Source organism: Squalius cephalus, assembly GCF_949319135.1.
Source record: "Squalius cephalus genome assembly, chromosome: 15".
In the NCBI taxonomy this organism is placed as follows: Eukaryota; Metazoa; Chordata; class Actinopteri; order Cypriniformes; family Leuciscidae; genus Squalius; species Squalius cephalus.
The window spans coordinates 13,185,908-13,210,714 of NC_137136.1; the positions used below are offsets into that span (position 1 = coordinate 13,185,908).

The following is a 24,807-nucleotide window of genomic DNA, read 5'->3' on the forward strand; positions in this document are numbered from 1 at the left end:
TAATTATTAACAAACAAACAAACAACATTAATAATTTTAATAAGAACACGATAAAGAAACATTATGAAGGTAAGCTGTTTATCTCATGCACCCTTTCATAAACACTCTTTCAGAGTGGTAATGTTTTCCAAAAACAAACAAACAAATAAAAACAGATCAATAATTTTAGCCCATTGGGCTTTTTGTATCTAGCTACATGCAAAGACATAAAAGTGAACTTGATTTTTACACATTTTCTCTGGCATAATGTACATAGACTGAACCCCAGCCTAAATGCCTCTGCCTGGTGTTATGAAACAACACAGCGAGAAATCCTCCGGGCGGGACGCTTGGGAATATCCATTCAGTGCCACAGTATCTAGGCTGCGTGCCAGAGTTATACATCTCACCTTTTTGGAATATACACATTGTTTGTTACTCCTGTATTAAGGTTAGTTCAGATTTAATGATATGTGTTCTGATGTCACATCCAAACTTGAATCCATGTGTTGTCTTTCAGTGCTGAAATTTTGAAATGATTGTTTTATTGTTTTATTTATTTTTTATTTGCACTTCATCCCTTCTTCATTTTCTTGTCTTCATGTCCTCTGTTTTTCTCACAGCGTTTTGTCACTCTCTTTCTTTAGGTGGCTGCAATGGAGGGAAAAGGTTATATCAGGTCAATGATGAAAGAACGAAAAGACTGCAATGTAGTTTTCAAATTTGCAGTTTTGTGTGGGGACAGGTGACTCGTGCCTAGAGCATTGATGATTTTGATACTGACAAATATTTTAAAACTGACAAAAATATTGGCCTTAAGTGTTAATGTGGAATAATATTTTATACATAAAAGTAAAAAATGATGGCTTTCAAATAGAATGCTAAATGTCAATAATTAACCATTATTTCCCCTAAATTTAATCAAATATAATAAAATAACATTTAAATGGAGGCATTGCTATAAAACTCTATCCAGCTGACTTTTCCCATTTATTTTTTTCCACAGGGATTTCAAAAAGTTCCTCAATAATGAGTTATAAACCATGAACCAAACCATCCAGCTTCAAGATGAATCACAACTTTACAAACTTTGACAAATATTACTTAAAAAAGACAAAAGGTACAAGATCGAGTATTTGACATTATTATTATTATTATATATTATATTACAGAGCCCATGAGGCATTGCTAATGAAAAAAATGATGGTACAACATAAAATTGTTGACTTAGTCACTGATTTTTAGTATGATGTCGTTTTAATGCGAAATGCTCAAATGTATAAGTTGTTTTTTAGTTTTGGGAGACTCGATTAAATCATTGCATTTGTTCGCTACTGATCTATTTTTGTGCAGTTCTCTTTTATATAGTAACAGAAAAATCTTTACCAGGTGAATGCAAGGATCTCTCTTTAGGATTATGGGTAGAGTAGTTATTCACTGGAATTTGGATATTAAAAAAAATACTGAAATCTCGCTGACTTGTGGCTTCCGCAGAAGCATGCACTCTATCGTTTAATATGGTAGGCCTGTCTTTAAAGGGTTAAACGTTATAGTTAAAAATCTATTTCTCAATGAAAAAAATGAATGCGATTTTCACAGGTATCAACATTAGTGATACAGTTGAAAAAAATCGCCTAAGTATCGCCTATCGCTAGTGTTGTTCATTCACATCTATGTACAATATACATATTTGCACTCACCTGTAGTACTCGTCCTGTGCAAGGGAGTGATGATGGTGGTGGTGGATCCACTGCTGTTCCAGGGCGAGCCTCTGGAACTGAATCTCGGCACTCTGAGCCTGCTGCATTGCCTGGAGCTGGTGTGCTGCAGACATTGACCCACCCAGAGACGAGGACTGGGGCATCTCACGGAAAGGACCACCTGTACACAACATGCAAGCAAATGCAGAAATCATGTAACACAGAGAAAGATAAAATGCATCGCAACAGAACATCATTACACCTCTTACCAAAGAGCTGCTGTCGAAGCACCTCGCTGTCAGTGAGGGATTGTGCCAGAATGGGAGGCCCAAGAGCAGCCCCTGGGTACGGCAGACGGGCCAGGGGAGACCCTGATGCCAGCGGATCCATCAGGGGGTGTACCCCTCCCGCGGCTGCCACCCAAATACGTAACAAAACAAAAGTGGGAAATTTAATAAGAGTAGCAGATTTTCCCAATGGCACTGTAGTTAAAAATGCTTGTTGTGTACAGGAACAGTGCTGCCATTATTCTTGGCATTCGTAACCCATTTTACTTCTTTAACCTGGCGTATTTCCGAATGAAACTGGACATTTCAGCCGACAGTAATTGTATAGTTGATGATGGTGCTGAATTTGTTATAGAAGTGCTGCTTTTGTGATGCTGACAGCATAAATGTTACATATCTTAAAGGGAGAGTTGACTCAAAAATGAAAATTTAATTTCATTTACTCACCTTCATGTTGTTCCAGATCTAGATCACTTTTTTTTTTAACTGTTTTGCCCACACAAACATTAATGGGGTATCACTGGACCCTACTGCATTTCATTGTATGGACTAAAAAGTACTTGAGCCATTTTTTAAATGATCATATTTTGTGTACCACAGAAGAAAGAATTTGATATACTGTAGATCTAGAAAGTGACAAGGGAGAGTAAATAACATTTTTTTAATAACTATCAATTTAATGTATTCCCTTTAATTGCTGCAAAATACATTATTAACACTAAGCAAAATTAGATAAACACTCTTGTCAAGTGGGTAATTGTAGCCATTTAACATCATATATGAAATTGTTTAAGTAGTTTATTTTGTTGTAGTCACATTTTTCATAAGGTGACAAAAATGGTCATTTTCAATGATAATATTTTAGTTGATGAGAATGTGCAAAATTAAACTAAATATTGAATATATTGTATATATTAAAACGTATCAACATTTAACAAAAATATGTGAATATTTGTCCACTGTTAATATATTGTGTGTTGTTGTGTGTTCGTCATATTTTGTGTCTGGTTTAATCTTTTATTCTGGTTAATTATCATGATGCACATTTTTTAGCTCGTCTTTGTTATTTGTTGACAATCCAAAAATATTTCAACAAACACTTTCGACAGTTACCACTGTTTGAATGCAATCAATTACAGGTGGTCTAGTCCAGTGGTTCTCAAACCTGTCCTGGGGACCCCCCACCACTTCACCTTTTGTATGTCTCTCTCATCAGACACACCCAATTCAAGTCTTGCGGTGCGTCCCCATTCACATACTATCCGCCCTAAATAGTATTCGAAAATGTTGAAATGAGTATTCCCGGTATATAAAGATACCCGGATGGTCTACTTCTTCCGGTGCAGATCCGTGAATACTCTAACGGCTAATATTGCCCACAACCCATTGCGCGCTGGACGAGGATTCGATTAGAACTACAAACACGAGTGAAAAGTGTTAAAAAACTACAGATCAGGTGTGTTAGGTGAGGGAGACATGCAAAATGTGCAGTGGCCCACAGGACAGGTTTGAGAACCACTGTACTCTAGTCAACCACCTTGACCCATCCCTAATAGTGACAGAATCATATTTTGAATTTGCTGAAATGTTTATTCTGTAATACAGAGTACTGTGTAAAGTGTGAGTGTCTGTATGGTGAATACCTGTGTCCTGCTGGTGCAGATGTAGGTGAGAGTGAATGTGTGAATGCTGGTGATGATGAGGAGTCACGTTCAGCATCTGTAGCCGGCCGAGAGAATCTCCTCCTCCTGTGCCTCCTGCAGCAGCCGTGCCTCCTCCTGCTGCTCCTCCACCTGTCCCTGCCCTTTCCCTGTCCCTCTCTCGCTCCCTCTCTGCGGCTGGTATCGCTCTCTCTCTCTCCACGCTCCTTGCACGTTCAGTGCTGGGAGGAGTGCGAACGGGGGTGGGATATCGTTCTGAAGGCGGAGCCTGGGTTGGGAGGGATGGGGGCTGACAGGAAGGGTGTGTATTTGGAAAGGTAGAGTGTGGAGAGGGATGATTAAGAGATGAGGCTGTTGGAGGAGGAGGAGGAGGTGGTGGTGGTGGGGGAGGAGGTTGAGGGGGAGGGGCGGGGGCTGCTGGTGTCACTGGGGCTACGGCAGGAGCCTGGTGGGTGGGGATTGAGGCTGGGAGAATAGAGTTGGGTGGGACTGACAGAGGTGGAGGGACGGGATTTGGATTCCTAGCTGCTGCAGCTAAAGCTTGAGGGGGTGGCGCAGGAGGTGGAGTTGTACCATAAAGGGCAACCTCACTACCAGGAGGCCCGCCTCCAGCTCCACCCCCCAGCAGCAAGGAGTGTGAGTGTGCGTGCGAATGTGCGTGTGACAAAGCTATTGCCGGGTCGGCTAAGGCTCCAGCTGTGTAGACACGCTCCTCGCTCTTAAACTCAAATCCTGGCTTCACACGCTCTCTTTGAGCTGCTACAGCATGAGGGAATCCCATTCCTCCAAGCCCCGCCCCAGCCAACCCCCCTGGCCCGGGACCATGCCCTGGGTGGGCAGGGCCTCCCTCCAGCCCGCCCCCATACAAAAAGCCCAGAATGGCAGCAGCCGTGGCAGCGTCGGCTGGAAGGTGGTGGGGGTGTGCGAGGGCTGGGTTTTGGAATTGGGACAGGAAAAATGAAGGGTGCACATGGGGATGAGCGTGAGCATGAGCGTGAGCGTGAGCGTGCGTATGCGCATGTGGGTGAGGGTGGTGGTGAAGGTGGGGATGGTGTGCCTGTGCCCGGCTGACAGCGCCCAACGGAGACATGGCGTGAGGACGGGCATACTCACTCAGGGTTCTGAGGGCTGGGGTATCAGGGCCCAAGTATGGACCCCCAAGCCCGATGCCAAGAGCACCCTGAGGGCCTCCGATAACTTGAGAGCCCCCTGCCATGGAAGGGAGAAGAAGAGAATGAGGAATGCTGTGAGAGAGAGAGGGATGCAAATGATGAGAGGGGTGAATGGAGTGGGGGTGTGAGGCATGGTGGGCAGGGTGGTGCTGTGGATGGACTGCTGGGTGCGAAGGGTTCACAGAGGATGAGGAAGATGAAGGGTCTAGAAGGATGGAGGATGAAGAAGGAAAGAAGAGTGAAGAGCCCTGGCGTGCGCCTACAGCTCCTAACCCTGCATTTGCGCCACTGTCCTTCTGCTGAAAAAAGAGAAAAATGTTTGTAAAGAACCTGACAAGTAATGTGTAAATAATCTAATAACTACAAGGAAAACACAAACTCCACTGCCACGACAAGAACTTTTTTTTTGCCATATTTTGTGGTGGGAAAATATTTCCCCCTCTGAGTAAAGTTTTTTAACTTAACTGGCAAATAGTTTTTTTTGTTTTAAGCATAAACCTCACTAAATTGCTCGATTTCTATGAAAACAAGTCGGAATATCACATGTAATTTAGCTTCTGAAGTAAATGCATCTATAATGTTAATGTTAAATGTTAATGTTAAAACTAGATACAAAACTAGATAAAAATACCCAAAAAGAAAAAAATAATTTTCTTTGCAGTGCTTCGAACATACTTCATTGTCTTTTTTACCTGCAGATGTCTGTCCAGGTCTCTCTCCCTCTCCTTTTCTCTCTCTCGTTCCCGCTCTTTCTCTCGCAGGTCTCTCGCACGCTGTTCGACCTCTCTACGAGCACGTTCTATTGCCTCATTTCTCTTCTTCCAAAGTTTAGAACCATCAAGCGGAACAAATAGAACGTCACTACGGGCACAAGAGTTCCCACTGCCCCGGTCAAGAACCCTGTGGAACCTGAAAGCAAAGATGTATTATCTTTTCCACAATATATTTATATTATCATGTGGAACCAAATTGTGTATTTTAATAAATGCAATTCATTAAAAAATCTGGTATACAAGAACCCATGCAGACATTGCTGATCTGAATTTAACATTTATTTTATGTAGGACATCAGGTTATCTCCTAATCCCTTGTGTTTTACTGACAATTGATTATTGCTTTCCATGCAAGTCAAAACCTGTTTTGCACCCAACCAATAGCCATTTGACATAAAAGTGGTGTTGTAAGATTTGGCTTCAATTCTTAAACACAATCATTATAAGTCAGCTTTAATTCCATTAATTGAGAAACAAAGTAAGGTTGAAACTACGCAGTTATGTGTAATCAATTGATAAGACATATAGTACATTAACCTAACAATTTTTTGAGTGTAAGCCTGTGCAAAACAAAATGTGTGCATAATGGCAAAGGTAATCTATATGTAAAAAAATTAAACAAATAATTAAATATCCAATATCGATAAAAAAAAAAAATCTCTAATATCAGCGAATAATGTATATGACACCATTATATAGTGCATATCTAATTTTGATATCAATGGCATGATAGTTCTGATCTGTTTGTGTTCGCATTTACATTTTTATGATGTTTTATTAGATTTCATTTTAGTGAGCTGGTCTTACCGAGCTGATTGGCTGGCATGGATTGGAATGTCAACAGGTTTAGGTTCTGGGGAAGGACTTCGGAGAACAGGAGGTGGGCTCTCCAACTCCTCCGTCTCCTCTACTGGCTCCTCCTTGATGACAGGTGGTGGCACTGGGCCAGAAGATGAGTCAGAGAGACCATCTCCTCCAACAGATGTGCTGGGGGTTGAAGCAGTGTTGTTATGGCCAGGGTTACTGAGATGAGGTTGTATTTTAGTGTTTTGAGGGGAGTGCAATAGTGATGGAGTGCTAGTGCTGTTGCTGTTGTTTGGAGCATTGCCACTGGCATTTCCATGGCTACTGTTGCCATGGTAAGAGCTACTGAAAGGAGTATGACTGCTTAAAGTGCCATGGTAAGGAGTAGGTCTGCAACTTGATGTACAAGAGGTGGACACACCTGATGCAGGAAGTGGTACAGAAGGAGCAGAGGTTGATGGAAAAGGAGTAAACCCTCCCATCGGATTGGTTGAGGGACTGAGAAGAGGTGAGAGCGGGGTTGATGGAGTCTGATTGGATGAAGAATATGGGCCCTGTCGAGCATGACTGCCAGGAAGGGATGTTATGGGTGAGGGCTGACCATGTGAACTAGTGGAGGGTGGAGGAGGTAGAGGGGGATAAGTAGTAGAGGGGGGATGCCCATGTCCAGAACCACTTGATGAAGGAGAAAGGGATGGAGGATGACTGCGATTTGAATGAAGAGCAGATGTAGCGTTGTCCTTTTCCCTCTCTCTGTCTCTGTGCTGCATAGGCAACGCTGTCTGGCCAGGATAGTGAGAGTGATGCGGAGGTCCTCCAGGATAATCCCGAGTAAGATTTGGGGCCAATCCAGGTGGGCTCGGGAACTCCCTTGGTACGCCAGAAAGTGGGACAGAGGAAGTGGCCGATCCAGGGGGTGGGTAGGGATCCTTTGTCCCTGGAGGAGGGTACTCTCTTAAATAGTGCGGAGGGGGAGGAAGGTCTGCAGCATTGGAGGCTGCTTGGGGAGTATGTCCTTGCAGTGTCTGCTGTACATTTGCATCCATAGGAGAGGGATAGTCTCTACTTGGGGGGATCGAATTGGCAGAGGAGAAAGGAGGATGACCAGAGCTGTTTTGTGGTGAACTGGCTGGGTCACGGGTCACCAGGGACGTTGAAGGTAAAACAGATGATGGGGCACCTACAGGCGGTTGGTTGGCATTACCAGCATAACTGTTACTCCCTGTCTCCCTAACTTGGCCTGCTAACTCTCCCCACCTACTGTCCTTGTCTCTTGGATGACATCCTCCCCCTCCAGTGCTTTCAGGTCCAAACTCCCGGCCTTGTGCTTGAAGCTGCTGGTTCTGCAAAGGAAACTCCCTCCCAGTTCCACGCTCTCTAAACCCTGGTCCATATTCCCGACCACTCGTCGGTCCTGCAGGTCCATCCCGGTTTGAGCCATATTCTCTGCTTTGTCCAGGTAAAGAGTTCCCAAAATCCCGGCCCACATTAGAGTTGGGTCCACCACCACCAGAAGTGCTACCACAGATGCTACCGCTGCTGCTGTTTGCATTGCCACTGCTATTACTAGCAGGGAAGTCTCTGTTGCCAAACTCTCTCCCACCCCTCTCCCGCTCAGCCGTAGTGCCATACCTAGGCAGATACTCTTTGTGAGGGTGGGGATGAGGGTGGGATAGGTAAGGTGGGTGGGAGGAGTGTCGGGTGGACGAAGGAGTATTGTACACAGAGGGCAGCTGTTGCTGCACTGGGGGCTGCTGGCTTGGATGTGCATGGTGGTTACCTTGGTAACGTACATATCCCCAGTTGCCAGGACAACTAGAGGGAGGTCCCCCTGACCAGCTGGTAGGGGTGTAATGGTGAGTGTTGGGAGGAGGAGGTTGTTGAGTAACGGTACTAGTTTGTGGAAGCAATGAGGGTGGAACAGACTTATCACCTTTCTCTGGTTTGTCTACTTTATTTTCCCCACCTGGAGCATTCTGCCCCACCTCTAGAGGTTTCAGGGCAGGCGGAGGTGGGAGAGTCGGTGCATGGCTCACATTTGAATTCCCATGAGAAAACTCAGCTCCTCCCACCCCAGGTTTCCCACATTGAGGGCCTGCTTTTGAAGGGATGCGACTGCAAGTGTGTAGCGTCTCTGGACCACCAGGACCTGTATACTCAATTTTGCTCGCAAGTTTGGAATCTACGGGGAAGTACGACTTCCTGTTGCTACTTGTATCACTTGCATTGTCCACCCTTCCACAATGAGATGTATAGAGGGATGACGAGGACTTCAAGGAAGACAAATCCCCCTCATTTCCTACCTCACTGTCCCTCTGGTCCTCTGGTCTGCCATCCTCACCCCTCCCTGTGCCTCTCCGGTCTTCTGCTACACATTTTGATGCCCCTCCATCTTTGTTTTTATCACCCTGCTTTGGGGAATCTGGAGAGTCAGATTCAGAATCCAAACTTGCCAAGGGGGAAGCAGAGAGACTCGGAGAAGAGGATCGATTGTCCTGGTCAATGTCCCGACCACTGCTTATGCTGCTGCTACTATTGGCTAAGCTGCCTCCAACTGAGCTCCGACTGCCTTGTGATTGGCCATCCTCATTGTCGCTTTCTCTTGATTGACTGTTGCTTGACGTTGGAGGTGGAGCAGAAGTCGGAGTGTTAGTTGAAAGGGGTGGGGCTGGGGGATTGGAGGAGGAGTCCTGATGGCAAAATCAAATATTAATATATATATTTATTTTTTTAATCTAATCTAATGCAATTGTATTCATAGTTTTAATTTTACCAGTACCTGGACTTTCTGTCTTTTGGGCGGAAGCACATGCTCCTCCCCCTCACTTTCTGATGAATCATGACCTTGAGATCGTCGGTTGAAACGTCCAGCAGCCAATTCCTCTCCAGCGGTTCTCTGCTTAATAGTTTTAATCAATTTGAGTCTTAATTAATTTTAATCATGATGTGAGACAATTGCATTTTTCTATATAGTATAAAAAATGTAAAAAAAAAAATTCCCTAGAAGAGAAAGCAAAAATAGCCAACCGAACCTGTTAACATACAATATAGTGTGAAAAATGACTGATCATGAACATTCAGAATAAGATCATCTAAACATAAAAGAGGAGACATAAAATAATTCAGTGACAGGGATGGTAAAAATGAGATGAGGTATACCAAGGATGACATAATCAAAGATGAAGAAACTAATACAATGGAGAAGATCACAAAAATAAATACATAAGAAGAAATAAAGAGGAAGGAAAAATACAAGAATTCTTACTGTTTGCCTTTCGTTGCGCTCTGCTCGAGAGGGGCTGGGGTGCGGACGTCTACCCCTCCTTTCCTCGCTGCCCCCCCTCCTGCGTCCACTGCGAGCGGGCATCTGTGGCAATGCCCAGCATGACCGAGGGAGGGCAAAGACAAACAGAAGAAAGAGAAGGAAAGTAAGACAGCATGACAAAATGATAGCACAAGACAAAGACAGAAAAGGAGTAAGAACTAAAAGCATAATTTGTTCAAATACTAAGTAGTAAAGGTAACACTTTATTTTACAGTGTCCCTGTTACATATGTTACATGTAATTACCATAGTAATAACAGTAAATTATGCATAAGTACAAGTAACTAACCCTCAACCAAATCCTAATCCTACCCTAACCCTACAGTAAGTACATGTAGTTGCTTAATATTACTCAGTACTTAAATATATAATTACACTGTAACAATGACACCTTAAAATAAAGTGTAACTGTAGTAAAATACAATTCTAATGAAGGGGAAATTTACTATGCATATCCATATACTTTGTAATAACACATAAAAGTGCACTTAAATGGTTCTGACTGACTTATTTTATGGCACAAATCAGTAAAGACTTAAATCTACATATAGTCCACATTTGAGGCTGATCTCAAGTAATGCCCTCACCGATTCTTTGTGGGTTCGGGTCTTCATGACTAGCTCTCTATGTGGTCCATTCCTTCCACTCAGCCATTACAGAAAGCGGGAGCGTGACCACAAATGGGATGGTTGGCCTACAGGCTGCCTATCATAGCACTGAATCTTTGAAACCTGGGAGAAACAGAGTGAATACCACTAAAGTCAAAATAAACTTTGCCATAGCATTAATATATTTAAAACATATATATCCATTTGTTATCAGATATTTAATCAGTAAAGTTATTAATATCTTGATCTTGCCGGGAAAAAGTAAACGGTCAATTGAATTCCCTTTTGAAGTAATGAGAGTGGTCCACTGTTCTGCATTAAACTGGCTAAGAGCACAATTATAATCTAATGTTTTCTGATAAATTTATCATAATAAATGATGAAAAGATCTGTGATTAAACAATCATGATATTATTGTTTTATAAACAAACTACTATTTGCAGTGGGGAACAGTATTGCTGTACTGAATAAGAATTAAGAGATATATTTTTATGTTGACTGCATGGTACTTCAGAGGGTTTGTGGTACTCTGAAGCTGAGCTTTAGTCATCAATGTTGAATGGAGTTCTGCAAAAATCATCTACTGCAGCCAACATAGGAAAAAGCACTGCTTTCAAGATCAGCAATCTCTAAATGCAAAATGCACAGAAATACATGCTTAATATTTTAAGCTAGCTAACACACTCATACATGTGCATACATAGTCATGAATACAAATGTATTTTATATGTAAAAAAATAGTCACACGAAAAGTTTCATTCACATTTCAGGTGTTAAACGTTAATTCAAACACCCCTTTAATGTCATAGAAACAATCTTAATTTTCTCTTACCACTGTCAGAGAGGATATTTTGTCTGGAAGGTTCTTTACAGCACACATTTAGTTATTTTTTCTTCCATCTTTCCTGCTTATGATTTCCTTCTCTTGTTTCTAGCCTCACTGACAGCAATGCATTTTTTAATTTTGAGGCCTATTTTTCTGTTTCAATTATAGTCTGATAATATTGGGATAATTCAAACACAATCGCTTAGCAGGGATGCAATAATCCACTGTTATACAATAACATTGATAATTAACCTCATCACAGTTGAAGTGAATCCATTTTTTTCTGATTATGAAGCATATGTTGGCCTTTTAAAAACATTTTCAAAACTTAACCATGAGAAACAAAAAAATTTTCACGACAAAAGACCAACTGACACACTATATAACTTGCTTGAGAGAGAGAGAGAGAGAGAGATGATAAAATAATAAGTTTTAAAAAAGACATAACTCCTTTACCAGCCATAGTGTAGTTAAGACGTTAACTAAGTCACAGTATTTCAAGTCAACCTCTACTCTTTCTCTTACACACACTTCATTTATTGTGAATGAGACTATATATAGCACACTAACAGACTGAGTGAAGCCATTGAGTGTATTCAGCGCCACCTTCAAAACTGCAAAATGTACATTTACACCTAAACCACTGAACACAAGAGAAGAACCACAGTGCTGATAAATATTACATCTAAACAGATTTACAGGCTACTGACAACCAACACATTGAATACTCAGGTTATCATGACCACAATTAACAAAATACTAATTTGTAAAACAAGAATTAATAGTAGTGCCAAACATACAAACACTACACCTTGCGCATATCCCATAAATGTAAAATCAGCATATTTGTGATCCAATTACGGTGTACACAAGGTAATATATCCAAATGACAAACAATAAAGGCTGCCAGCACTCTGTCTACAGGTGAAACTTCATTCATCAGGAGTCCATTACCCAAAACTTGGCTAGGCTCCATGCATACCAAAAGCCTTCCACTCTCCCACTGCAAACACATGCATCTAAAGAATCAGCAATACCGTCACTTACAGTATATACATACAGTCACACACCATATGGCAAGCAGTTTGAACAATTATTCTGTAGACATAACTAGTACCTATTCCATGTTACTAGTACTTGTTTGGCAATTAATTTAAATTAAATTAAAATATTAAATTAGTCACTAGTACATATTCATTGCTCTTCTTAGCCACAATCTCCATTGTGTAAAGTTACTGAGCCAATTTTATGGTCTTTTTTTGGTCACTGAATTTTCTACGGAACAGTAGTTAAGATATCAACTATTCACTTCTGACTAGTATGTATTCCATTTGTGTCTGTAAGTACCGAAATAGATTTGAATATTTACTTTGTTTCAGTTTTACTAGCACATGTTTATAAGATATTATAATGTAGTCCAATTTTTTTTTATCTCACTAGTTACAACCGTTTGTTATTTGTCAGTAATGACTAGTAAGAATTGCCCCTTTACAGTGCTTTTTTTTTTTTTTTTTTACAACAAATGTATACTAGGCCTATTTAATAAATAGGTACACATATAGGATGTGGAATACATACTAGATACAAGAGAATAGATAAGCACAGAATCACTGCAGTTCTCCACAGAAACAGAAAAAAAAAAAAAAATGTTAGCAGTAATAATGAAATAGTTACTTGTCACTGCTAAGATAAATACTAGTAAGTAATGGATAATTACTAGTGCATGTAGTACCTACCTACTACCAAAACTGAAAAAAGATACTGTTCACAATATTGGATTACTTAGCCTACTAAGTAATGCAAATGCAAAAGGTAGGCCTACTAGTAATAAAAAAACAAACAAACAGATAGGCAACTAGTTAGTTTTAATGAAAAAATGTTATAATGGCTTGCCACACACACAACAAATCATACACTCTGTCCCCTTCACATGCACATAAAAATATAATTAGACATAATTAGCTTTGATTTTGAATTCTTTAGCACGCTAATGCACAATGCGAAGAGGTGGGGTGAGTTAGACACCAGAACGTGCATCATCTCTCTCGGCCACGCACCGCAACGTTCCTTTCTTCCATTCTTCTGCTGCTTGTTATTGATACGCATGCAGAGGCAGTGCACTACTGTACTAACTGGACGACCTCTGGATTACAGTTCTCAGACAATGCACTGCACATTCGATCCTGACAAAACGAGGAGAGGGTCGCAACTCCCCCCCTTTCAGCCTTTTCCTTCTCATATGGGGAAGATTTGGGATCAGAATGGCGAATGGCATTCTTGTCGAGCTCCGTGGAATGTGAGCACTCGAGACCTGAGTGGTTACGCACCCCGATTTGCAATATGATTTTTAGCCCAATATATGCACATACGTAAAGCACAACGACGGGAATGCGAGGAAAGGGGAACCATCTGAACATGTCCAAAGAAGAACGAGTCAAATATAAGCATCCATTTTCTCCCCCTTCTTACCTATAATATCCAGCGATGCGTATCTCCCTTTCTTTCTCTCTCCTGCTGCCGTTCGTACTGTACATTGACCGACACGCGTTCAAACATACAGGCAACTCGATGCACGGAAAGATTTACATTGTTGCGGCTTCGCAAATAACGCAGTGTTTTCCCAGCCGCTCCCCCTGAAATCGGCGCAGAAAACGGGGTGCAGCTGAAGACTGTACAAATTGATGCGTACGTTTGATTCTTCCCCACCCCCTTTTCTTTCTGCCCCTCTCCCGCTCCTCTGTCAAGACGACTTGCACTCTTTTGCAGTCTGTACGGACACAAATCTTCACGGAGGGGTGAGCGAGGGACGCACGACCACTCGAGGGTGAGAAGGGGCGTGATTTTCCTTTTTCTTCATGGAAAAGAGGGAAGGTGAGGAAAGGAAATAGGAAGGATGAAAGATGTCGAGATAAGGGTATTTATTCATTATGTAAATTACTGCTTACTTAATTGTAGATTTACTACACTTCATTAAGGAAATTAACCTAGAACTGCTTGATTAGATAATGGGCGCTAATTAGGCTTTAATTGTAGTAGCCTACCTTAATGAGGTGGGGGTGTCATTTCTCCTGCAAAATTATTATTTGAAATAAGCAATTTTGTTCATTAACCTGAGCATCCATGTTTGAGGCTCCCTAAAAAAAAAAAAAACCTACAGATTTCCATAAGTTAAAATCAACATGAAATCAAAATGGACCCTGTTTACCTTCTTAAAAATACATTCCTGATCTTAATGTGAACGATGAATCGGCACATATAATTTCAAAGAAGAAAATAGTCAAAATATAATGGCCCAGTTTCACAGACAGGGCTTAGACTAAACTAAGATTAGGCCTGAGTTGAATTATTGGCATTTAAGTTGCTTTTATATAAGTGCCCTAGAAAAAACAACAACAAAAAAACATTACTATATACATCCTGAGACAAAACAATCACACTGACATATTTTAAGATATGTCAGTGTAAGATGCCTTCAGTTAAAACAGCTCAAACGTGCATTTTAGTCTAAGACTATAGTAGCTTTGTCTGTGAAACCAGGGTAATGTCTTCCGATGTCATGAAGGCCACATCAGCTATTGGATGATATTAACCAATTAGCTATTTAGGCATTGTTTTAGCAAACCTTCAATCGGTCTGGCTTCATTCTGATATATAACACTGACTTTTCTCCATCCAAGTCCCACCAACATCCATAAAATCTGACAAGAATAGTATGGAAAACTGCACTTCTTAAGCCAAAATCATGCATTCAATTTTAATAATAAAAAATGTATTTTAGGCTGGTCCAGCTAACGCATGTCCTAGAGTAAATAAACAGGCATTTTTCCTTACGAGTTCTACCTTTCATATATGTATGAGTGGACCATCTCTGACTTATAAATTCTCACAAGTTACACTTGGAAATATGTCACATTACAGAAGTAAAGTTGAAAATAGCAATTCCCACATGCTTTAAGGCATCTTTACACTGGCTAGGCTCTAAGGTGGGTCTGTGCCTGCTTCAAATTGTGTGAAGACGCAATGTCACATAAACAAAATATATATATATATATAAAAAAGGTTCTTTGTCATTGTCATGATGGAGCATATATATATATATATATATATATATATATATAGTAATTAATTTCATGTTTCTATATTCATTATATTATTTTAAAAATAATTTCATAACATTATTTTGTAAATGCATTTATCCTGCCTCTGTGTAGCATTTAACATATAAGTGCACCTTTTTCTGGAATATAAGCCATTTTAGATGCAGCTTCTCTATTGCCTTTGCATTGTAAAATGGCATTAGATTAAAAGAGATTTCCCAAATCTGTACTTTCTTGTAAGACCGCAATGGAGTGACCAGTCAAGCGGTCTCTCTCTCTCTCTCAGACACACACATACACAATTCATCTCCCTCAGTCTCTCTCTCCTGCAGTTTTTTCTTCCCTTTCGAATAGACCTCTGTCCCGGCTCCCATTGTGTTGTAACCATAGAAACCAACCTTGCAGAAGTGCGCATGCGTTATCATGTCTGACGTCAGACTATGAGCGCTCCATCTACTGTTTGAAGCACGAGAGGCTTAGAGTCTGGCTGCAGAGGTACTTTGCATTGATTTACTGTTGCAGGTGTGTAACACAGAGCGGTGTTCACTTAGTCCTACTGGTCGGAGTTTGTTACAGCTCATCATCACACGATTACCATTCAATAAACAACTGGCAAACCTGTGACAGAAAGGAAAAAATATAGTCTTCATTAAAAAAAAAACTAAAATTTCATATTAGGCATGTTCATAAATCTGTAGCAACTGATAAATTGTATACATCTATTTACCCTATTCATACTTAGTCTATAATTTAGTAATTGGCCTATAAGTGTAACGTTGTAGTAAATAACCAAATACAAATGGTTATTATTTTTTTCTGTTCTGTAGGCTACTGTAAAGTGATTTGAATTAATCTGTTCAGTGAATGATTCAATGATTCATTTATAAAAACAGTCACTTGTTGCCATTTACAGGTGTAATTTACACAATTTCTTTCATTAGGAGAGACGCAGCACAGGCCCGAAGTGGCCCTGATGCAGCATGTGTGTCTTATGGTTTCAGAATCAGATGTTGGGTTTCCATGTTGTATGCGGACTTTGGACCTAATGACTTTTATACTGTACAAACTATATTCTAACCCCTAACCCTGAACATACCCATCACAGAAACAAAAGGTTTACCAAGACCACACACAAACAAGTTAAAGGTACACTGTGTAACTTTGCATGCATTTTGCGTAAGAACATTGTTTTGGTTGTGCTTTGGCTCTATGTGACAGTGCGTCCGACTCTCTAACCATTAGACCACTTATTACGAGCTGTCGTGTTCTTTTTTGCCAGCGGACTCTGCTCTGTTCGGCAGGTGATTCTCCAGAAGTTTGAGATTTAGCTGCTCCATGTCAACCTTTCTCGCTAGTTGTGACAACTAACCTATGCCACTCCCACACCATACATGCGTCAAAGTAGCCGGAGCAACTTTTCTATATTTACAGATATGATGACGCGATGATATGACACGATTTCCTGTGAAAACCATTCAGACAGGTCTAAAATATAAACACTTATAATAGGCTATAACTACAGTGAAACAGGGTACGACAAAAACACATTTGAAAGAAGAATTGATGATGTATTGACTTTTGTTAAAAAATAAATAAAAAAAAGTGTACCTTTTAATGTTCTCCTCAATTACTTAATGTCCTGGACAGCAGTGTTTCAATAGTCTTTTTATAGCCTCCCTTGTATCAGTCCCAGAGCTGATCATACTGACCTTTAGCAGTATGATCAGCAGCAGAGCTTTCTGCAAAAGAGGTATCAAAAATAGAGTTCAGAAAAAAGTAGAAAATTGGGGAATGACAAGAGCAAAGAAATAACCTGCTTAAATAGATCTGGAGAAGTAAACATCGGCTTGTATCGTCAGCACATAATGCTTAAGTTCTGGGTCATAAAGGCAAACTGCTCTGTGTGTGTGTGTTTACAACATAGCCTTTACAACCATAACAACACACATAATTTATTTAAAAGTATCTTTAAATGTGTATATGTAAAATATATATACACACAAATACAGTATTTCATAATATAGTTTTCCCCCTCAAATTATTGAGATGATAATATCATTTGTAACAAAAAATTATTGCATTAATGCAAAATAAAACCTTTTTCAAAAGTCATCTCAGACTTTTGGACCCTGTATATAGATACATATATAGATAGATAAATAGTAGGATTTCTTACCTACTAAGAGAAGAAAACTGAGCAGCAATGTATTACAGCGATTTTTCCATGGTTAAGGGGTCTTCTTGCTAAAAACTGGTGAGGAAGTGCTCTGATAAAATGTCTGATTCCAGACAAAACAAAGGAATGTTATGGGCTTTAAAACAACACTAGCATAGAACATTTGGACTTTGTTTCCCATGATGTACTAACAAAATAAGTCTATGGGGCAAGGCACTGCACTAGGATAAACATTAAAATACACATTATAGGAAAAAACAACAAAAGAGTTAAACATTTTAACATGAGACATGTTAACAAGTTAAAACCTCATGTCATGACCCTGTAAAGCCAGAAAATAATAGAACACACTACATGCATAAATCATTACGCTTTTAAACAATAGCTTGTAAACCCTTCAAAATGCCATTCTCCATGAACCCCACTTTTTAGGTGCATTACTGTAAATATGATTTTTGATTTTATTTACAACTACTCTAAATTTTAATATATTTTACATTAAAATGCATTTCTGTGATGGCAAAGCAGAATTTTCAGCATGATTACTCCAGACTTTAGAGTCACATGCCGATTTGGTGCTCAAGAAACATTCCTTGTTATTGTCAATGCTGGAAACAGTTGTGCTGATAAATATATTTGTGGAAACCCTAATCTGCATGTTTTTATACCCCCCCCCCCCCTTTATTATAAAAGAAATAATATATATATTGCTGTCGATTGAGGCATTGACGGAACAGTCAATGATGTAACAAGGTCTTTTTATTAGTTAATAAGTTTAATTAGTCAGCATTGTACAGTTAAACCCACAGATACCCTAGTGTCAACACAAACATATACGGACTTTACACTGGATGTGTGCGTGTGTGAGTGAGTGTATGTATGTGTAGTGTATCATTAAATATTTGGATATTGAAATATTGGAAGCATGAGAATTCATTTAAATACAAAGATGTCTGTGTGTATGTATATATCACAAGGTTGAAGAGCTGTTTGAATTATGATGAATGCTGGTGTGTATGCTTTGGGAGTAGTAACATGGTATGAAGTACACAGGCTAGGCCAAATTCCACACAACAAAGATGCAGTCTAAAAACTTCAACCTGTGTTATGATACCTCATGCCAGCACTCATCCCTGTAAGGAGCTGACTACACATATTGAGACAGTTCAGATCTATCAAACATTTGACCCATCGGTTATAATTTTCTTCTCTATTCCTCCCTTCTCGCCTTTCACAGCATCAGCTAGACAACTCCACCTGTAAACAGATGCACAACATGTAAAAAATGAAGCCCGAATCTACATAGTCGATCCAAATAGACAAGTTTCATTGGGGCTGTGTAAGATTCGTACCTCTCACCAGTCGTAGCGAGGGCGGGAGTGAGGAGGGTGGTGGCGTGGTGACTCGTGGCGGGGCGAGGGAGAGGAGGAGGAGCTCGGAGGCGCTGTCAGGGCCAGCTGCTGTCCAACCCCTGCACTCCGGTCACGCCCGTAATCTAAACTACGGGCATTAGAGGGGCGGTACCGCCCCAACTCTCTCCTCCACTCTTCATCAAAGGCAGCTGCCTCACCTGAAAGAGAAAGAGAGTTTTACAATAGTGAATAGGAGAATTTATTTTGACAGTTTCAAGACGAAATTTAAGCAGTTGCTGGCAGTTACAGGGAAAAAAAGAAGAAAAGAATAAAGAACAAGGGATTTGACCCACTCTCTTCCAGGTTGAAGTAGTCCTGTCTCTCTTCACGGTCTCCGGTGAGACGGTTCCTTGACCGCTCCATCACATGACCTCTCTCACCAATGTGATGCCCTATAGCCATTCGCTCCAGTCCACTCTCACTGTCCCGCATCGTTTGACGTGTCTCTCTGATCTAAACAAACATACACACACAGAAACAATAAGGGGTCATTTAACAGTCGTGCCACGCTCTCATTTTCAGTCTTTTAAGGATGGGAATCATAAGAGTAATCAGAATAATTTTAATGTTAAATAAATCTTAATGGTTACATTAACAATTCAAATTCGAGGAATAAATATTTGGTAAGGAAAAAGTGCATTTCTGTTGCCAAATTCAAAACAAAAATATATGAACATTTCTTTTTTTTATAAAACACCATTGACAAAAAACAATGTTTATCTTTTTAACACACATTGTCTTATGAACAACCATTTGCGAACTATACTGACTTAGGTCTCAAGAGCTACAAGTACAGCATAACAGTATCAGTTCTTAGGTCAGATTCAGACATGATTAAATGAATGACTTGTGGTTCAGGGAGTTATATTAATTGAAAAGAAAAATTGGGATTCATTTACATTACAAGAGACAGATGTTTTAGACTTCACTTGTCAGTGTATGAAAAAAAAGAACTGGCTTATAAGAGTCATTTGCTTGAGAATCGGACTTCTATGGTCATGCAGTATGTTTTTAATCAACTAAAAATAACCGCCTCATAAGAGTAATTTGCTTCAGAACTAGACTTGACTGGTCCTGTCAAAAAAAAAAAAACAGCTAATGAGAGTCATTCGCTCGAGAACCGGACTTCATTGGGCGTGCTGTTTTTTTTTTATTCACTAAAACCAGCTCACTCACTTCAGGGTCGGCCTTAAATGGTTGCTTTGTATGTTTGAAATTCACACACACAGAAAAAAAAAAAGCTCATGAGAGTCACTCACTCGAGAATCAGACTTTTGATCTCTATGTATGTTTCATGCTATTTAGCAACGCCAGGTTCGCACATACTCCGTTTGCAGTGCGTATGCAGTATGTATTATATAACGCATTGTTTTTACTTATGATTCATTTGCAGTGTGCAACTGATCTGCGGTTGTATACCACTAACACAACATGTATTTGTTATATTTATTTTAAATCCAAAAGTTGTTACTGAAAATGGTTTTTCAGCATTGTGATTCTCTTTGTACACAGTGCAGTTATACAAACTCTCATAGATGTATTCACGTTCAAATTTAAACGGATTATTAAATGTATTATTTCTATACAGATTTATATATTAAAGGGATAGTTCACCCAAAAATGAAAATCCTGTCATTAATTCGTTACCCCCATTCCAAACCAGTAAGACCATCAATCCATCTTTGGAACACAAATTAAGATTTTTTTGATGAAATCTTGAGCTTTTTGTCCCTCTGTTAACAGCTACACAACTACCACTTTGAAGCTTCAAAAAGTTCATAAAGAGATCGTAAAACTAATCCATTAGAATTAAGCAGTTTAGTCCAAATTTTCTGAAGAGACGTGATCGCTTTATATGATTGAATTTAGGCTTTTATTTACATAAACATTTATCAACTCACACATCAGTTATGGTAAACGGAAGCTCAAGCATGCTTGCTTGATATGCGAGAATGTGTTACGCAGCATGTTTGAGCTTCCGCAAGAACCAATGAGGTTCATTCTCATGTGTTATGCTGCACGTTTGAGCTTCCGCAAGAACCAATGAGGTTTGTTCTCCACGTTAAGCAGGCTCGGTTGAACTTCTGTTTATATTCACTGATCAATGTTTATATGTGAATAAAATCCAAAATAAATTTGTTCATCATATAAAGCGATTGAGTTTCTTCAGAAATTTTGGACTAAACCGTTCGATTCATATGGATTAGTTTTACAAGCTCTTTATGAACTTTTTGAAGCATCAAAGTGGTAGTTGTGTAGCTGCAAATGGAGGGACAGAAAACTCTCATATTTTATCAAAAATATCTTAATTTGTATTATGAAGATGAACGGAAGTATTGCGGGTTTGGAACAACATGAGGGTGAGTAATTAATGCCAGAATTTCTTTTTAGGTGAACTATTCCTTAGTTCTATTCCTATTCCTATTCCTTTTAGTTGTAAAACATACTTTTCGTATTTTAAAATCACAAACATTTCAAATGAAAACTTACACTTGACAAAAAAAGCCAATTCACATGCCATTTCTTTTGCATTTAAATCTATATACAATAAATCCTGTGGGTCACAAAGAACTTTACGTTTTCCCACCTTCACGAAGAGACGAGTGCCGTCGATTTTGTCGCCTTTTTTATTTAAGTGTGAGGTAAGGAGTAGTTTTCCTTGCTTTACACTTTTGGCAAAAAGCCAAGTGTTGACTGTGAAAGAGTAGAGTTTAATTATAAGCATTTATGGTTAAATTATTAAATGTTCATGTCAATCCATTTTTATTTTTATGCGAACAATGTGCTGTCACTTTAATTCAATGCTTGGAGCACAGCAAAAATAGATTCTGTGCTGGAAACGATCGCTGCACTGCTGCAGACGCACCGCTCCTGGAATACATTCACGGACCGCATCCGTGTGCAGTGTGAATGCTCTATCCTGTTAACGTGGCCACAGAAAAAAAATGCACATCAAATAAGCATCGCAAACGGAGCATGTGTGAACCAGGCGTAATGCGTGGAACCCTTTCAGAGTATTTTAATCTGCCGTTGTGCCCTGATCCGTGGAAGAATGCACATGTGAATTACGTTAACAGAACCAAATGATATGAAAATCATTTGGTTGTGTGTGTTTTTTAAAAAATGGAACTTCTGAATACGATTAATTGCATACATGTTTTAGTCATCATGACAGAAGCAATTTAGCAAATGATGAACAAATAATGGAGAACATCATTATAAATGGGCATATATCCAGATACGTGCCAGATATTCAAGATTGGTGTTTAAGAATCAGTCATGGACATGCCTGCCAATATATGGTGTATATGTAAAACATGGTAACGCTCTGCTGTGTGTCTATGTCTCTTACACCCCCAGGAGCAGTGCGAAATTCACTGGTCTGCTGATAGACTTTCGGTGCTCCTGGATCTGTGGAGGAGTATGAGATGACTGTGGAGGAGGAGAAGGTCTGGCAGTTTGGAGAACCAGACATTCGTTCCTGAAGACAAAGAGAAGTTATGAAAGTGTGATCGAAGATCAGTTGACCTCAATCATTTGTGCAATTGTATTCTCTCAAAACAAATAATTCATGTTGATTTCACATTAAAATAACTTGAAACTTGAAAGTCACAGTCTGCACTTACTCCAGTTCAAAAGCTGCAAACAATAATGCACCATTGCAATCAACAAACGGAAGCCTTGTTCTTGTTATTGAAAACCACAGTGTTTCAATATTTCAAAATTGTGGCTGCCAGGCCACCATGAAACTCACCATGTTCTCCATCATCCCACTCATCATACTGAACATGTCCATGAAACCTCCACCCTGAGAAGAAACAAAATGCACTCACATTAAAATTATTTATGATACTGCACCATTTCTGTCACTCATCAAATTAGTGAACTTCATTGAACAGGCAAAAAGGGTGAACAAGGAACAGTATCATACCATTCCCATCATGCCGAAGGGGGTCAAGGCTCCAGCTTGTGGCTATAGAGGGTGGAGAACAAAAAAAAAAGGACACTTTCATTTTTAAAACAAATCTAAAATCACCCATAACACCTAAAAGTACAATTGAGACAAACTGCCGTCAGAGATGCCAAATCAGCATCAAACTGATAGTCAACATATTAACATGGTCATTTTCACTTAAAATGTTCAAACCAGGCCCTGTTTTTGTGGCTCTGACGGGTACCTGTATGCGTGTACGCGGATGCTGGATCTGAGGGGTGAGAGGAAACGGATCCATCCCAAATGACCCAAAGAGACTCCTCATTTGGTGCCTGTGTGCCGCGAACGGATCCCTGTCACAACATAACATGCATATAATTTAGTCATAACATTTATTTGTAAGCACAAATTAATTGTTTTGTAATCCTCAAACATTTGTCCCTTTTAAAATAACTAATACTCACATCATGTATGGGTTGTCATCCACATCATTCAAGTAGTGAAACATTTTTGTTGGTCTTTCTTGGTTGGTTGAACTTGCACCAATAAATAACTTCAGTCTCTTTAATTAAAAGCCAACACAACAACAGCTCAGGGGCTCTTAATTGGTCAACCAATCATCAAGCTCCCTTTGCCAGATACGCAAAACACGCTCAATTGGAGAATTACACAATTCGGCCTGCACCGTTATATTACTTAACCACAATGCAAACCATCAATTTACCGAGCGAAATAGATAAAACACCCTGATATAATAAAGCAGCTCTGCAGAACATTTATACCTAGGCGAATACTCTCGAATATTCCAGACAGGTGCTAATCCAAAACAGCCTGCAAGCTATTTCAGATCGTTAGCCTAGCATAATAACAAGCGCGGTGAAATGATTTGTTTTAAACCACAACAAGATTCGGAGAGGTACGAGTCAAGGTGAATTATGACAAGCCGACGAGAAAAACAGCAGCACGCAGAGCAGACGGACCGACGGAAATAACCGCCGCAGATGAGCACAGGAAGACAGTATGACAAAGGAAACAAAACCTTGAAGATCTTGGGCGAATATCTTGCTCTTCTAAGAGATTCACGCGCTGTTTTTCGGGGTGTATTACATCAGAACCGATGCTGTGTCACGCGCTGACACTAAAAAATAAACTCCATTGAGGAAGAGATGGCTTTGATAGGAAGATTACGTGCACTTAGTAAAGCAGGCACAAAAGCCAAACGTCAACAGAAAAGAGCGATGGGAGGGGGAGGAAGAGGAGGGGAACAGCCCTGTTCACATTCCGGTGAATCAAGATAAAAGTTTAAGCTCTGCCCTCAAAATAATAATATTTATTATTATTTTGGTTCAGATGCTTATATATTTTGGTCTCCCGTGGGTCATTCGAAGGTTATCTTATTGTTTTTAGAGCATTATTAATTTGATGCTTGGGCATAAGCTCAGTGTGGACGTTGTGCAATAAAGTTATAACGTTATGTTTTGAAAATGTGAGGAAATAAGAGAGTTGCATTAAAGACATTACACTATACAGTTTTATTTTGTATATACATTTTTATTTTATTGATATTTTTAGGATTTGTAATTTTTTTTTGTGTGTGTGTTTGCGTTTGTTGATTCATGTGTGCAAAATATTAGGTCATTTGAAATGGTAAAATTGTACTATACATTACAATATGTGTATGTATATGTACAATATATGCATATGATTGAGGAGGGGGCTTTTATCCTGATACAATCCTTATATTGCCTAGCCTTTGTTCTCTCTTCTCGTGTTCCGAAATTCCTTAATACATTTCACGTTGAAAAAAAAAAAAGATATATTTTTCAAGATTAAATATAAATAATAGAGCTTTTTGCTTGTCTGTCGCTAGATGGCAGTATACAGGACGCCAACAGAGAGCCTCTCATCGACAGAAGGAAAGCCACCCTTCCACTCGTTTCCAGATTCGGTCACGTGATTGTCTATATCAAGCTTGTTTCATTGTTTTAGATCTCATTTCAGATCTTATTTATTTATTTATTTATTTAAAAAAAAAAATTAGTCATAGTGGTTTG

At 39.6% G+C, this 24,807-nt stretch overlaps 2 protein-coding genes across 3 annotated transcripts; both read right to left on the bottom strand.

Moving 5' to 3' along the window:
* Positions 1 to 455: 455 nt before the first annotated feature.
* On the bottom strand, positions 456 to 13,737 carry atn1 (atrophin 1). 2 transcript variants are annotated; one of them, XM_079894508.1, is made up of 10 exons: positions 13,604 to 13,737; positions 10,288 to 10,431; positions 9,642 to 9,743; positions 9,156 to 9,272; positions 6,380 to 9,066; positions 5,492 to 5,708; positions 3,610 to 5,098; positions 1,949 to 2,092; positions 1,680 to 1,860; positions 456 to 630 (listed from the first exon to the last, which is right to left on the bottom strand). In XM_079894508.1, exons 2-10 carry the CDS (start codon positions 10,312 to 10,314, stop codon positions 597 to 599), a joined length of 4,998 nt encoding a protein of 1,665 aa, XP_079750634.1. In that variant the 5' UTR covers positions 10,315 to 10,431; positions 13,604 to 13,737; the 3' UTR covers positions 456 to 596. The 2 variants fall into 2 exon arrangements, with proteins under 2 accessions (XP_079750634.1, XP_079750633.1); XM_079894507.1 differs by having other exon boundaries at positions 9,156 to 9,275.
* A 4,849-nt stretch (positions 13,738 to 18,586) lies between these two features.
* Positions 18,587 to 24,044, bottom strand: mlf2 (myeloid leukemia factor 2). Its single transcript, XM_079894887.1, has 8 exons — positions 23,218 to 24,044; positions 22,998 to 23,106; positions 22,751 to 22,792; positions 22,574 to 22,627; positions 22,172 to 22,300; positions 19,113 to 19,272; positions 18,760 to 18,977; positions 18,587 to 18,664 (listed from the first exon to the last, which is right to left on the bottom strand). Exons 1-7 carry the CDS (start codon positions 23,259 to 23,261, stop codon positions 18,763 to 18,765), a joined length of 753 nt encoding a protein of 250 aa, XP_079751013.1. The 5' UTR covers positions 23,262 to 24,044; the 3' UTR covers positions 18,587 to 18,664; positions 18,760 to 18,762.
* Between the last annotated feature and the right edge of the window lie 763 nt (positions 24,045 to 24,807).

What these genes read in the sequence shown, in the direction of transcription:
- atn1 (XM_079894507.1), bottom strand. Translation starts at nt 10,314, where the DNA reads ATGAAGACCCGAACCCACAAAGAATCG. An exon ending in AGCGCAACGAAAGGCAAACA is followed by an intron (nt 9,276 to 9,641) that starts GTAAGAATTCTT and finishes AAAACTATTAAG; the next exon opens with CAGAGAACCGCTGGAGAGGA. An exon ending in TCTGCACCAGCAGGACACAG is followed by an intron (nt 2,093 to 3,609) that starts GTATTCACCATA and finishes TTTGGGTGGCAG; the next exon opens with CCGCGGGAGGGGTACACCCC.
- mlf2 (XM_079894887.1), bottom strand. Translation starts at nt 23,261, where the DNA reads ATGTTTCACTACTTGAATGATGTGGATGACAACCCATACATGAT. An exon ending in CCTTCGGCATGATGGGAATG is followed by an intron (nt 22,628 to 22,750) that starts GTATGATACTGT and finishes GTTTCTTCTCAG; the next exon opens with GGTGGAGGTTTCATGGACAT. An exon ending in TTCGCACTGCTCCTGGGGGT is followed by an intron (nt 19,273 to 22,171) that starts GTAAGAGACATA and finishes ATGTTTGTTTAG; the next exon opens with ATCAGAGAGACACGTCAAAC.